The sequence below is a fragment of the Typopeltis vanoorti genome, chromosome 4 (genome assembly GCF_054136105.1).
Source record: "Typopeltis vanoorti isolate ZY-2024b chromosome 4, IOZ_Tvanoo_1.0, whole genome shotgun sequence".
Taxonomy (NCBI): Eukaryota; Metazoa; Arthropoda; class Arachnida; order Uropygi; family Thelyphonidae; genus Typopeltis; species Typopeltis vanoorti.
Genome location: NC_143552.1, coordinates 114,163,399 through 114,179,175, shown reverse-complemented (window position 1 = coordinate 114,179,175; position 15,777 = coordinate 114,163,399). Strand labels below are relative to the sequence as shown.

The window sequence follows — 15,777 nt, the reverse complement described above, 5'->3', positions numbered from 1 at the left end:
GCCCTGTGAGGTCATGTTCCATTGGATTGCAGGTCTGAATTGCCTATTTGGCCTGAACCCAGTTTGTTCTTCTTTAGCTTTCTCTTCCGTACTTTTTCTTAGCTTCTTCTCAAGTGTGCTTGCATAAATTTTACCTGGAATAGTAAGTTAGGAAATTCCTCTAATTGTCACATTCAGTTCTTTTTCCATCTTTATAGGTGGAGCTCTATGAGAGCTCTAATTCAATCATCTGGATCTCAAGCATTTTTGAAGTCCAGATGATTCATAATTCAGAAGGTCATCTGGACCTTCTGAATTATGTAACAGCTACTGTAAAACTTACCTCCTTATTTGAGCATGCATGGTAGAATATTATCTACTCTGGCTGCCTTTCCACATTTCTGGTTTCTGATGGTCTTTTCTACATCAGGGATTGATATGCATTCCTCTTGAATATTTTTCATTTTTGTTACTGCTTATCTTGTTTAATAATCTTTCAAAGTAATTACTCCAGGCATTAGAATATTTTAATTTTTTTTATCAACTCTATCTTCTCTAATCTCTTACAGTACTCTTTCCTCCATTTCAAATCTTCACTAGCCTTCAGAATAGTTTGACACCTTCATATTTCCATGCCATGTCTTCCATGTTCTTACCAGTCTCTTCATGCTTTTTGTTTATCTGCTTTTTTTTAAAAAAAATTGTATTTTACTCTGTATTTTTGCACTGTATTTGCCAGTTCACTTACTAAGTACTTTTGATTGTCTTTCTTCTTTTTCAGAACTGTCTTTTAAACTTTCTGAGTCTACCGTGTCATTCTTTTTACTTCTCTTGCACTACATGCCTCCCTACCTGAATCAATCAATTTCTTTTTAAGAGTTTCCCACTGAGGATTCCAGGTTTCATTCATCTTTTCTTTCATTTTTCCTTAAATAATATTTGTATAGTTGAGTCTACACTTCACCTCAAGAAGTTCAACTTTAATTCCTTTTAAAACTTTATTCCACTTTTTGTTTTAAGTGTGATTTTTATTCTGCTTAACACAAAATGATGACTACTTCCAACTTCAAATCCCTTGTATACTCTTGTATCCTGAACCAGAGTGAACATATTACTATCCACAATAGCATAGTCAATGAGACTCTTTCTTGTGTCTTCTCTACATGGGATACTTCTTAAGGGTCAAAGCTTTAAAGACTATGTGCAAACCTCCACATAGCCTTTAAAGGAATGCAGAGAACTGACCAGGGCTTCTGAATTAATGTCCGATCCTCACCTTCTTGTGGTGCATTCTGTTAGGTATCTAACTGGATACCAGTGAAGATGGGCTGCCGATTTGGGATTGATTTTAGCAGACGAAATTGTGTTCTTATTGGCTTAAACCAAAATATAAAGTGATGGTACAACATGACATAATTTCATGCCGGCTGGGGCGTCGCTCGGCTAAAGGCCCCCATTGTTTTGTCCAGGAAACCAGGACAAACAGTAAAAAAAAACTGGAACTAATCCTAAAACCCACCCGAACTCAATATCACCAGAGTTCAAAATCATTACTATCAAAGTCATTGGAAGACTTTGGTAAGAACATAGAAAATAAATATCAAGAAGGTGGCAAGATATTCTGGAAGTTGTTAAAGCTCAGAAATGGAGGAAAGAGTGCTGTAAAAGGAATTGGAGATGATAAAGGTGACATGAAAACAGGAGAAAAAGATAACCTTGAAGTATGGAGTAATTACTTTGAAAAATTGCTACATGAAACAAGCAGTAAAGATAGCACAGTGGTAAAAAAACACTGACTAGGCATGCAGTCAGGAATACATATCCATACTTGAAGTAGAAAAAGCCATCAAAGGCCTGAAATGTGGAAAGGCTAGATGATATTCGATGAAAAATGCTAAAGTATGGAGGTATAAAAGTCTTACAGTGGCTGCACTGCATAGTTCAGAGGGACGAATTCCAGATGATTGGAGTAGAGCTCTAATAGTACCCATATATAAAAAAAGGGAAATAAAACTGAATGTGAGAATTACAGAAGTATTTCTCTACTGAGTATTCCTGGTAAGATATATGCAAGTATACTTGAGGAACAGTTGAGAAAGATTGTTGAAGGGAAGCTTGGTGAAGAACAAGCTGGATTCAGGCCAAATAGAGGCTGTTAGGATCAGATCTTCACTTTACGACAAATAGTTAAAAAATCATGAGAATATAACAAAGATCTGTATTTAAGTTTTGTATATCTGGAAAAGGCATATGACAAGGTGCCAAGAGAGGAGCTATTCAAAACACTACAGTTGTATGGTGTCAATGGGACATTATATCAAACAATATGTAGTCTTTATTTGAATAGTAAGTCAGCAGTTAGAATTGAAGGAAATACAGGAAGGTGGTTTAATGTTAAATCTGGCGTTGGACAAGGATGTACATTATCCCCTCTGTTATTCATTATCTATATGGGTCACATTATGAAGGAAAGTGGTATTAAACCTGATATCAAAATTGGAGATGTTAATCTCAGCTCTTTGCTTTATGCGGAAAATATTGTACTTCTAGATATATCCGCTACATGCCTGTGAGTTTCCCTGACTAAATTGAATAATTGTTGTAATAGATATGGTATGAAGATCAGCAATAACAAGACAAAGGCGATGAAAATAGGCAGAAATATTGAAAATATCAACTGCATTGTGAATGGAGAACCTATAGAACAAGTAAAACATTTCAGCTACTTAAGCACGATTTTTACTGAAGATGGTAAACTAAATATAGAAATAGACAACAGAATCAGCAAAGCCTGTATGGTGGGAAGTCAATTGAATAAATTCATATGGAATAAGAAAGAAATTAGTCAGAACACTAAATTAGCTGTATACAAGACAGTGTTCAAACCAGTTTTAACTTATGGATCTGAGAGCTGGGTCAGAAGTAAAACACATGACCAAAGACTAGAGACTGCAGATACGAGAGTCCTGAGAAAGATTAGAGGCATGAACAGATGGCATCAATGGCAATATCATATTAAAAAACAAGGATATTAGGAAAGAACTTGACATTGTCAGCATCCAGGAATGTGTTAGCAGAGCTAATCTCAGGTGGTATGGTCACTTAAACAGAATGGGTGAGGAAAAGATTAGCAAAAACAAGTGTTCTCTGTCCATTTGGCAGGAAAAAGACCCAGAGGAATACCAAGATATAGGTGAATTGACACAGTAAAAAGTGCCTTAGAATATAGAAATATAAGTTCTGATAATGTTGGATCTTCATGTTGGAGGCTTAATGGATTTTTTACAACACTCAAAAAGAATTAAAATAGAATTTAATACTTCCTATATTTCGTCCTAGGTCACTAGGATATCTACGGGGATTACAAAAACAATTAATGTAACATATGCACAAATAACAAACAATACTAAACCCAACCACGTGGGTGACACTAAAGTCCTATCTAGGTAGAGCGCCCTCTAAGGGCAGTAGTAGGTGGCCTGGAATGTAAGGTGGGAACTCTGGTGATGAGTGTTTCCCAAATCTTCGGAAGCTTAATGCAACCGTATTTATTGAGATTTGGTTGGTTTTTGAGAGCTGCTGCTGCTTCTAAGAAAAGTCTCTCTTTCTTGAATTTGCTGTGGTGGAGCATGGTGGTTTTCTTCCATGATACCCTGTAGGTGGTGTCCAAAACATGGTCAGTCAAGCCTGAATGGCCATAGTTGTGTTTGAAGATACAAGACTTGTGTTCCTCTAGACGGATGGATGCTGATCTGCCTGTCTGTCCAAAGTATGCCAGCTTACAGGAACAGGGTACTTTGTAAACTCCAGGCAGAGAGAGAGAGAGAGGAGGGAGCTGATCTTTCGTAGAACGGATAAGGGTAGCAAGTTTGCGGTGGGGCTTATATGCGGTGTGTAGGTTGTACTGTTTTAGTATCTTGGCTATTTTTTCGGATGTGCTACGGATGTAGGGTATGGTGATGGCATTTTTAAAATATTGTTGACAAGAAGGACGGGGAATGGGGGAGGAGTTGATTATTTTTTTGATACTGTGATCGCTGTAGCCATTGGAGAGGAAAGTGCTGTGTATGTGGTTAAGCTCAGTAGTGAGGGCGGTTCCACTGGAACAAAGATTGTGGGCTCTCTTGGTAAGAGTTTTAATAATGCCATATTGTTGAGAGGGGTGGTGGTGGGAGAGTTTGTGAATGTATCTGCCTGTGTGTGTGGGTTTTCTGTATACGGTGAAGGTAAGTGTATCATTAGGCAGGCGTGTGACTAAGGTGTCTAGGAAGGGTAAACAATTGTTCTTTTCCTTTTCCATAGTGAACTGGATTCTTGGATGTAGACTATTGAGATGACTGAGGAAGGAGTCTAATGTGTCTGGGCCATGAGGCCAAATAGAGAACACATCATCTACATATCTTAGCCAGATAGAAGGTTTGAGTGGGGCTGAGTCTATGGCTCGTTTTTCGAAATCTTCCATATAGAAATTGGCAAGGGGGGTTAGAGGGGGGAACCCATGGCAGTTCCCTCTATCTGCTTGTAGATTTTTTTGTTCCAAGAGAAATACCCAGAGTTAATGGCAAAGGAAAAGAGATCTAAGATGTCAGAGGGAAAAACGTTTTCTAAGAGAGATAAGGTGTCAATTAAGGGAATATTGGTAAACAAAGAGGAGATATCAAAGCTTACCAATATGTCTGTCTTATTCAAGGTTAAATTTTCTGTGAGGGCTTTAAAGTGGGTCGAGTTTTTTATATAGGAAGGGGACCTTCCGGTGAGGGGGATCAGAGAGTTGGCCAGCTGTTTAGATAGTCTATAGCAAGGTGCATTGGTGGCATCTACTATAGACACTTACCTTCACCGTATACAGAAAACCCACACACATAGGCAGATACATTCACAAACTCTCCCACCACCACCCCTCTCAACCATATGGCATTATTAAAACTCTTACCAAGAGAGCCCACAATCTTTGTTCCAGTGGAACCGCCCTCACTACTGAGCTTAACCACATACACAGCACTTTCCTCTCCAATGGCTACAGCGATCACAGTATCAAAAAAATAATCAACTCCTCCCCCATTCCCCGTCCTTCTCATCAACAAGATTTTAAAAATGCCATCACCATACCCTACATCCGTGGCACATCCGAAAAAATAGCCAGGATACTAAAACAGTACAACCTACACACCGCATATAAGCCCCACCGCAAACTTGCTACCCTTATCCGTTCTACGAAAGATCAGCTCCCTCCTCTCTCTCTGCCTGGAGTTTACAAAGTACCCTGTTCCTGTAAGCTGGCATACTTTGGACAGACAGGCAGATCAGCATCCATCCATCTAGAGGAACACAAGTCTTGTATCTTCAAACACAACTATGGCCATTCAGGCTTGACTGACCATGTTTTGGACACCACCCACAGGGTATCATGGAAGAAAACCACCATGCTCCACCACAGCAAATTCAAGAAAGAGAGACTTTTCTTAGAAGCAGCAGCAGCTCTCAAAAACCAACCAAATCTCAATAAATACGGTTGCATTAAGCTTCCGAAGATTTGGGAAACACTCATCACCAGAGTTCCCACCTTACATTCCAGGCCACCTACTACTGCCCTTAGAGGGCGCTCTACCTAGATAGGACTTTAGTGTCACCCACGTGGTTGGGCTTAGTATTGTTTGTTATTTGTGTATATGTTACATTAATTGTTTTTGTAATCCCCGTAGATGTCCTAGTGACCTAGGACGAAATATAGGAAGTATTAAATTCTATTTTAATTCTTTTTGAGTGTTGTAAAAAATCCATTAAGCCTCCAACATGATGTCCTCACAGCACTTAAGCCTCTACAAACGTAATGTTGGATCTTGACAGGTAACAGACTGATTTGGAGGAAAATTGTAGATAGGAAGTTAGTAATGATGTAAATTTTTCATGTAGTACTATCATATCCTGTACACCCCTTGAGGGTATATATCAGGAATTTGATGCTTTATGTTGAAAGATGTTAGTGATGACTAGTCCTTGTCCTGAATAGAAATCTAGCAATCACTTACATTATTATTATTAAGAAGCTCCAGGGAGTAGGAACTCATCGAGGGAGGCCATACTATTTGCACCAGCTGTCATATCTGTTCTTGAATTCATTCACACTACTTGCACACACAACGTCCAACAGTAATCCATTCCAATCATGCACCAACCTATGAGAGAAAAATCTAGTCCTCACCTCCTTCTTAGCATTCGTTTGCAACTTACAAGGATGCCTTTGCATGCTTTCCTCACTCTCTATAAAGTGAAAAATTCCATCTACTGAAATTCTGTATAACCCTTTTCAGAAATCTCAATCATATCACCCCCTCTTTCTCCTGTTTTCTGGTGTCTGCAGCCTACAGTCTGAACCTGTCTTCATAATCAGTATTCCACAATCCTGATATCATTTTTGAAATTTGACACTCTCCTTTGCAGTCTCTCCACTGTATCAAAATCATCACAGAATCCACGAGACCAGACCTGTGCACCATAGTCCAAGTGAGGTCTTATCAAGGCATAAAGAGGCAAAATGGCAAGTTGTATAAACCATTTTGAAACCCTCTTTATTTTAGTGTGCTTCTTATTTTTCTGACGTGAATTGCTTCACAAATATGCTTCATACTCACTTCATATCTTACATTTTTAAAATTATTTCTTTACTTGTCAATTCCCCCAAACCACTTTTGCATACTTATACTGCTGTTTGAAAAAAAAAACCTCTTAAATAAAATCATGTGATTTAGATCTGTTAATTTTTTTTTTGAGAAGCCTGATTTAAAATTTCATATTAAATCATATGCAAATCATGTCTTTCAGATGTATATTCATATGATGAAGATGACATGGTAGAAGATCCTAATCTAACTGTTCACCTTGCTCAGTTTGGAATCAATATTAGAAAAATGGAAAAGGTAAAATCAATGGTGTTACTTTCATTCTGAAGTATATCATATGATCATGTAAATTTGTTTTTAACCTGTGTTTCTGCAGAGTCTTCAATGGTTTAATGGATACCACCAATGCTCACTTTTGTATTGCATATAAAGTACAAAATATTATATGCAATTATTATTATGGCTATTTTTTTTCTTGTCTTTGTTTAGGAGTGTCCCTTATTTTAAATACATTGGCTCTTTTCTCAAGAATTCTTAGGGTATTATAATTTGTTTTAAAGATTAATATATGCAGATTAATAGAGGAAGAAATTTTGCACATACCTTGTTTGGAAGTTACGATGTCTTCTTTCTCCATGCTTCTGCTGTTTGCTGTTAAAAAAAAAAGGGGGGGGTGTTCGGAAACGTGGAGGGGTGTTTGATAAATTAGAAAACCCAGGTTTTTTAAAATAATATGTATACATTATTATATTTAAGGGCCCTTTTTTTGGGAAGGGGAAGGGTTATATGGGAAATTGGGGCGGGGGAGAGTGTTAACGAGGTGCGAGCCGTTTCGATCCTGTATCGTCATCGGAACATTACAGGAGAAGTGTAGGGCTATGTCATGATGGTTTGGTGTGTCTGGTTTGGGGGCGGGGGGGTTGTGTTGTTACTTATTGGTTGGAGTCGTGACCTCATTTTTATATTGTGGAGCTTCCGACATTCGGAAATTAGGTAAGGTCGGTGGACATTAATTGAGTTTTTGTCACATTTTATGGTAATTGTTTCCGATATTCTAAGCATTGTTTGTCTATTATTATAGCCTTGTCAACTTGCGGGGTATGTTTCTGTTCAAGGGCATGAAGTGCTATTTCTGTCTTCCGTGTACTCTGTATTCTATTTTTCTTTTTGATGCTGCGTTTTTTTGTGTTTAAATATTCTGGAATAGGGATGTTACAGTCTTGGAAATGTTCTTGTAGTCTAGCCCATAAAGACATGATGGTAGAACCTGTGTAGGTTATATCACAGTCTTTTTGGCAAGGTCCTTGCCAAAAAGACTGTGATATCACCTATACAGGTGCTACCATCATGTAGAACCTGTATATCACCTGTATCACTTTTTGACAAGGTCCTTGCCAAAAAGACTGTGATATCACCTATACAGGTTCTACCATCAGGTCTTTATGGGCTAGACTACAAGAACATTTCCAGGACTGTAACATCCCTATTCCAGAATATTTAAACGCAACATCAAAAAGAAAAATAGAATACAGAGTACAGGGAAGACAGAAAGAGCAGTTCACGCCCTTGAACAGAAACATACCCTGCAAATTGACAAGGCCATAATAATAGACAAACAAGACAATGAAACAATGCTTAGAATATCGGAAACAATTGCCATGAAATGTGACGAAAACTCGATCAACGTCCACTGACCCTACCTAATTTCCGAATGTTGGAAGCTCCACAATATAAAAATGAGGTCACGACTCCAACCAATAAGCGACAACACAACCCCCCAACCCCAAAGCAGACACACCAAACCGTCATGACATAGCCCTACACTTCTCCCGTAATGTTCCGATGACGATACAGGATCGAAACGGCTCACACCTCGTTAACGCTCTCCCCCACCCCAATTTCCCATATAACCCTTCTCCTTCCCCAAAAAAACACTCTTAAATATAATAATGTATATATATATATTATTTTAAAAAAACCCGAGTTTTCTAATTTATCGAACACCCCCTCCACGTTTCCGACCCCCCCCCCCCCTTTTTTTTTTTTTAAACAACAGAAGCATGGAGAAAGAAGACATTCTAACTTCCAAACAAGGTATGTGCAAAATTTCTTCCTCTATTAATCTGCATATGTTTACCTTTAAAATACACTTATAATACCCTAAGAATTCTTGAGAAAAGAGCCAATGTATTTAAAATAAGGGACACTCCTAAACGAAGACAGGCAAAAAAATAGCCATAATAATAATAGTTTTTAAGAGGAGTAACATGGGAATTTCCCAGAAATAATACCTATATTACATGCAATATTATTTTAGTCAAACAAATAAAAATACTTTCAGAGTATTTAATCTGTTTTCAGAGATGCACAATTACTTGGCCATGACATTAAGCCTAACTCACCAGGGGAAGTGAAATATATTGCTGTGTATATAATGTCCTATTTCTACCATGTAATTATGATTTTTGAAGAGCTTTTCTCTTGGCACCTTGTTATATGCCTTTCCCCAACTCTCTATTCCCATGTTCCCTATATTCTTTATATTCCCATGATTTTTCTGCTGTTTGTAGTAAAGTAAAAATTTCATCTTGACAATCTCTTTTTGGCCTGAGTTTCAGGACAAAAAGACATGGACCAGTTATTACTAACATGTTCTAACATAGGGATGTGCAAAAATTCACATGGAGAGACAGTGCAAGAAATGAGAATGATCTTATTGAGCACATTATTGTTGCAAGTGATATCTTCACACTGGTTTAGAACACAACAGTATAGAGAAGATTTGAAAGTGGAAGTGATCACTATTTAGTTTTTAGCAGGATGAAATTGGATATCACATCGATAAGAAAAGTGTAAGAAAGTTAAAACGATTGAAAGTTGAGCAGCTTTTAGAGGTGAACTATAGACTCCAATACACAAGTGTTATCAAGAAAAATTGCAAGCTTGAAGACAGGAACCAGATCATGAAGATTCAGTGGCACACCCTGAAGAAAACTTTGATTCAGCTAGGTAGTATGTGGGAAAGCTGTCTGCAAGGATAGAAAAATCAAAACTCCATGGTGGACTTAGGGAACTAAAGAAGCAGTGAAGAAAAAAAGAGGAAGAAAGCATGTTGAAAATTCCTGGGAAATAAGTCAGCTTGTGCAATACAGAGAAAAATGTAAGAAAGCAGAGCACTGTGTGAAACTAGCTAAACAATTCATGAGAAGACTCTGGTAACAAAATAGAAAATAAATATCAGAAAGATTGAAAAGGCATAGAAATGGAGAAAAGAGCACTTATTTATAGTGCTCTTTCCTCCATTTCTATGCTTTTTCGATTCCTTTTTAAGGAATCGATGTGAAGGTCACATGAAAATTGAAGATAAAGAAGGTCTAGATGTCTGGAGTAATTACTTCAAAAGATTGCAAAATGAAACAGGCAGTGAGTGGTAACAAACACTCATCACAAATTCAATCAGGAGTAATATAACAATACTTGAAGTAGAAAAAGCTATCAAAAACCTGAAATGTAAAAAGGCAGCTGGAGGAGATGAATGATATTTGACCAGAAATGCTCAAATATAGAAGTTTGAAAGTTTCACAGTGGCTGTAATTTAGAAGACTTGGTCAGAGGATCAAATCGAAAATGATTATAATGTTAATACTCATAATACTCATCTATAAAAAGGGAAATAAAAAATGTGAAAATTACAGGAAACTTTCCCTACTGAGTGTTCCTGGTGAGATTTTGCAAGTATACTTGAGAAAAGGCTAAGAAAAAGTGTTCTTCTCTTGACATTCCTATATGGCCTTAAGCCAAATAGGGATGTCAGGATCAGATTTTTATTTTAAGACAAATAGTTGTGAAATCATGAAAATATAAAAAGGATCCATATTTAAGTTTTGTAAATCTGGAGAAGATTCATTACAAGGTACTGAGATAAAAGCTGTTTAAAATGTTATATGTTCTAAATGGAACATTATGTTGAACAATTCAGTCTATATTTTATTTGTAAGTTAACAGAATTGAAGGAAGTATAGGAAGGTGATTTAATGCTAAATCAGAAGTAAGACAAGGGTGCACATTATCTCCACTGTTATACATCATACAGGGTGCGTTCATAAAAAAGACCAAACTTTTGCTATTAAGACTTTATTGCTCATTTTACAACATTTTAAGCATTGTCCCCTCACCCTCTACTGGCGATACACCGACATTTCTTCCATTGTTAAATGCTTCCTGGAACACACTTTTTGTGATGGCATGCAGTTTTCCCCATCACATTTTCCTGAATCTTCTCTATGGTTTGGAAACGACGTCCTTTTAAAGTGGTTTTAAGTTTGGGAAACAGGAAAAAGTCTGCTAGGGCTAAGTCTGGAGAATAGGGTGAATGAGGCACAACGGATGTCTGTGTTTTGCCATATAACTACAGATGAGTGACGCGTGAGCTGGCACATTGTTGTGGTGCAACATCCAGGTCTGGTTTTCTCACAGTCCAGGTCTCTCTCCTGTACACAGCATTCCTCAAATGCACTAAAACTTCCTGGTACAAATTCATAATGGACAATGCCTTTCCATTCAAACACAACCAACATCACCTTGATCATTGACTGACTCATCTATTGACACTTAAACCACTCATAGCACTACGTTCGGCTCATATATTCCTCCCCATATGTATGCTTGGTTAAGCAATTGATATGTCTAAAATTTTTACCAAGTTTGCAGCAAAATTTCACATACGCATATTGTTCTTCAAGCTCTTTCATTGTCACTAATCCGATGAATAACTTGTGCACGTGCTCACTTCAGCAAATGTAACTTGATGACTAATGCACATAGCAGAATGGGGCAAATTGCAGTTTTTTGTCAAAAACCTGCCACTAGGTGCCCTCGGTAGCAGCAGCATGCTCTCTGTGCCAATTGGTACGCTATTTAAGAAGTTGGGTCTTTTTTTGAACAGGTCTCACACACACATATATATATATATAATAATTTATATTTATATTTTACTTTATATTTATAGTTTGAACTGACTCAAGCAACTAGCTATTAGTAAAATTTTTCTTATGTCGTAATATCGTAGTTGCTTGAGTCAATTCAAACTGTCTATAGACTTCAATTTCTAATTCATGCACAAAAGTCGCAATTATTCTTAATCCTTTAGTCTATAGCTTTTGTTTTACTCCCCCCCCCCCCCCCAAACACACACTTCTCAAAGCAGTAAGTATGCTATTTCACGTGCTCAAAGTGTAGACTTAGGAAAAACTTCTGGCTGGAACCTTTCCCTAATCTACCTTGCTGTATTTCACTTGTATTGATCCTTAAAAATTTCTTTTTTTTTTTCAACTGCGCCATTAAGGATTGTGTAAAAGAATTGTTTTTCTTTCCCTTACATACAAGATGAACATTCAGCTAAGCACAAAGATAACTCTCAATTTCTCTCTATCTCAAACAACTCCTATTAATTAATCAGTCAGTCGTGGCTATCAATATTCTTAGGTCACACAGGTTCGATATTTTTATGAAACAGTGCATTGGTAAAACAAGATCAGGCAAGCTATTAACAAAACAAACATGCTTATTCATTCTAAGACAAATTATATAAAAATTCAAACAGCACATATCACGTGTCTGGTTCTAACTAAGACAACAAGAGCACAGTGGAGACGATACAAATCATGTATCTAACTTTCCACACGATTATTTAAGCATTTCGCTCAAGCTTGAAGACAAAGAAATTATAAGTATACATAACTTTTAAGACACTTGGATAGAACTTAACACACTTAAACTTCACTCATGTTATAAACAAAAAAGGCAAAACTTAAACCACATTCAATTTTAGCATTGCACAACATTAGCAAATCTTTAGAACTCTGTATACTACTATTCACATTCAAACAGAAGTACGGCTTTCCGACTTCTCTAGTACTTTCTGTGCTAATAGATAACAGAACCAATATTCGTCGTTTGAACTTCACAATCTAGGATATTACATAAAACATTTTACTTACAATCATGCCAGTTCATTACACAGTCCTAGATCTTAAAGGCTTATGGGCACGTTCCGCTTCTTCCCAGCAAAATTTCTGATCGGGCACTAGGTTACAGCAGCGATAATACAGCACACACATAGATCATCGAAGAATCATACGGTAGGACATCTTGAAGGGACTGTCTCTGCTATTAGCGAACTTCCCATCTTCATCGGAACTGCTGCTTGCGAGAATGCAACTCTCCCCTTCCTCAGAAAAGGCTTGGCACAGGAACAAAAACTTTGAAGCGAGAGCCCTTTTGGCCCCTCAATCTCCCTTTTATATCATTCTCTTGACCTTGGCCCTTCTTCAAATTAAGTCCCCCGGATTTACTGGAGGTTTTCTCCGTCATCCACGATATCGCTGGGTTTTGGTGGGAAAACTCATAATCCGGTGACCCTCGCGATTGTCGCTAGCCTTGGGTCTATTTCCCTAATCCTTCTGAGCTTAATTTTAGTTACAATTCCAGTGGTTCTTATTTAAATATTCTAACAATTTGTTACCAGATTTAATACAGTAAAGTGAGTTATACATTATTTTAATTACAAGTATTTTGCATAATTTAATTGCTCACGTAAAATAGACATAGAAAAAAATTACTAATCTTTTTTTTTATACAAGATTTTACATCGATCACATTATGAAGAAAAGTGGCACCGAACCTGTTATCAATATTATTATTGTTATTACGGACTGCTCCATGGAGTCCTTAGACTCATCGAGGGAGACCCTAAATATCGTAAGCGCTATCCAACATTTGCACAGTATCTATCATACTTTGCTTTGAATTCATTCACAGTCATTGCACCCCCCCCCCCCCCCCCCCCAACAGATTCTGGCAACCTATTCCACTCATTTATCACTCTCCAAGCAAAAAAAAAAAAAAAAAAAACTAGTTCTAACACAGTTGCTAACTACACTCTTTCTTAATTTCCAACGATGGCTCTTATTTCTCAAATCACCAGACCTGTTCTGAAAAATTTCCTCTGAATTAATCTTGTAAACATCCTTCAGTAACTTGTATCAATCATATCACCCCTTTTCCACCTGTCAACCAATTTCTGTTACCCACAAATCTTCAACCTGTTCTTGTAAGGTTCATTCCCATTCCATATAGCTGCTATCATCTTGGTCACTCACCTCTGGATTCTCTCCACCACCTCCTCATTGTCAAGAAACCCAGTTGATCAGATCTGTGCACCAATAGTCAAGATGGGGGTCTTATCAAGGCTTAATAAACAGGAACAATAACCTGCTTGTCTCTGCTCGTCAAAGTATTCTTCAGTAACCAAATAATCCAATGAGTTGCTTTAGCTCCTTTTGCTATGTGCCCCCTAAACTTCAACTCCCTATCCACTAACACTTCCAAATCTCTGGCTTCATCAATTTCCTGGAGTAGTTTCATCAGTGGTATAGCTGGTAATCTTTTCACCCCATAATGAATAACCTTACACTTTGCCACATTAAACTGACATCCATTCTCCTTTGTGCAGACTGCATCAGAGAATTTGCACCCTCACCAAAATTTTAACATCATCTGTATTAGCTATTGCTCTACCCAACTTTGCACCATCGGCAAACAACTGAACAGTTCATCTCAGATCCCTTCCTATATCATTAATGTACAAATCAAACAGTAGCAGCCCGATCACAGAGTGCTGTGGCATGTAGTCACAGATCTTCTTCTTCTGGACCCTACTCCTGAATAAACTACTCTCTGATGTTCCCACCATAAACCACCCTATTATCCACCTCACCAACCGTATACAAGGATGGTCTGAAAAGTTCTTGACCACAGATGGCGACACTATCGGCAAGATTGTGTTGGTACATCTGGCATAAGTATCCATGTGAAATTGCAAGTCATTCTATCAAGTAGTTTGTTTTATACAGCTGTCTGAAGCAAAAGTGTTGTCTGTATCCCTTGAAATGGATAAAATTGAGTATTGTGAGGTTATAAAATTCTTTGTAAAAGAAGGTTTAACGCCAAAAGAAATTCATTCAAAGTTAATGAAAGTTTACGGGCACTCTTCTCCTTCATTTTCGACAGTTAAGAAATGGGCTGCTGAGTTTACATGTGGTTGTACCAGCCTTGAAGATGATTCACATGAAGGACGTCCAAAAAGTGTAACAACACCAGAAATCATTGATCAAGGTGCACGATATGGTATTGGATGACCTGTGAGTCAAAGTGCATTAAATTGCTGAGACTAGAGGCATTTCAAAAGAACATGTAGGATATATTTTGCATGAAGAATTGCATATGAAAAAGCTTTGTGCAAAATGGGTACCATGCTTGCTCACAATAGATCAAAAATGCACTCGCATGAAAATCTCTGAACAGTGCTTGGAGCATTTTAACAAGAATAAAACTGATTTTGTGCATCGATTTATTACTATGGATGACACTTGTATTCACCATTACACACATAATCCAAACAGCAGTCAAAATAGTGGACAGAAGCGGTTGTTGAGCGTCATAGAAGACATAGTCAGTTCCATCAGCAGGAAAGGTCATGGCATCGGTATTTTGGGATGCTAAAGGCATTTTATTTATTAATTATCTTGAAAAGGGTAAAACTATGACTGGGGAATATTATTCCGATCCTTTAACCAGACTAGAACTAAAAAATTCGTGAGAAAAGACCTGGTTTGCAGAAGAAAAAAAATCGTCTTTCATTAGGACAATGCACCTATCCACAAAAATGTTTTGGCAATGGGAAAATAAAGGGATCTGCACTATGAATTGTTGGAACATCCACCCTATTCCCCAGATTTGGCTCCCTCTGACTTCTATCTCTTCCCAAAACTAAAACTCTTCCTCGCTGGTGAGCATTTTTCTTTGATTCAAGAGGTGATTCAGCTGTAGAGGGGTATTTTGCAGTTCTTACTGAGAACCACTACAGGGGCTGGATAATGGCACTGGAGCATCGCTGGAATAAATGTATTAGTCTTAAGATAGATTATGTTGAAAAATAAAAATAATTTTGAAATTATTAATTTGTTTTTTCATTGTTAGGTCGAGAACTTTTCAGACCACCCTCGTATATCCATCCCCATGTGCTGCAGTTTATTGATTAGAATTCCATGTGATATCCTGTCAAAGGCTTTTGCGAAGTCAAGCAGTATCAAAGTAAACCCATTACCTTTATCCAGCT

The 15,777-nt window shown here is 37.5% G+C and overlaps 1 protein-coding gene across 2 annotated transcripts in view; it reads left to right on the top strand.

The window, feature by feature from the left end:
* Positions 1–15,777, top strand: part of Usp5 (ubiquitin specific protease 5) — a 362,226-nt gene that overhangs the window by 109,117 nt on the left and 237,332 nt on the right. For both annotated transcript variants that reach the window (XM_090391427.1, XM_090391426.1), the window contains exon 7: positions 6,802–6,896. In XM_090391427.1, the coding sequence (XP_090247553.1) occupies positions 6,802–6,896 (95 nt within the window). The remainder of the gene's footprint in view (positions 1–6,801; positions 6,897–15,777) is intronic.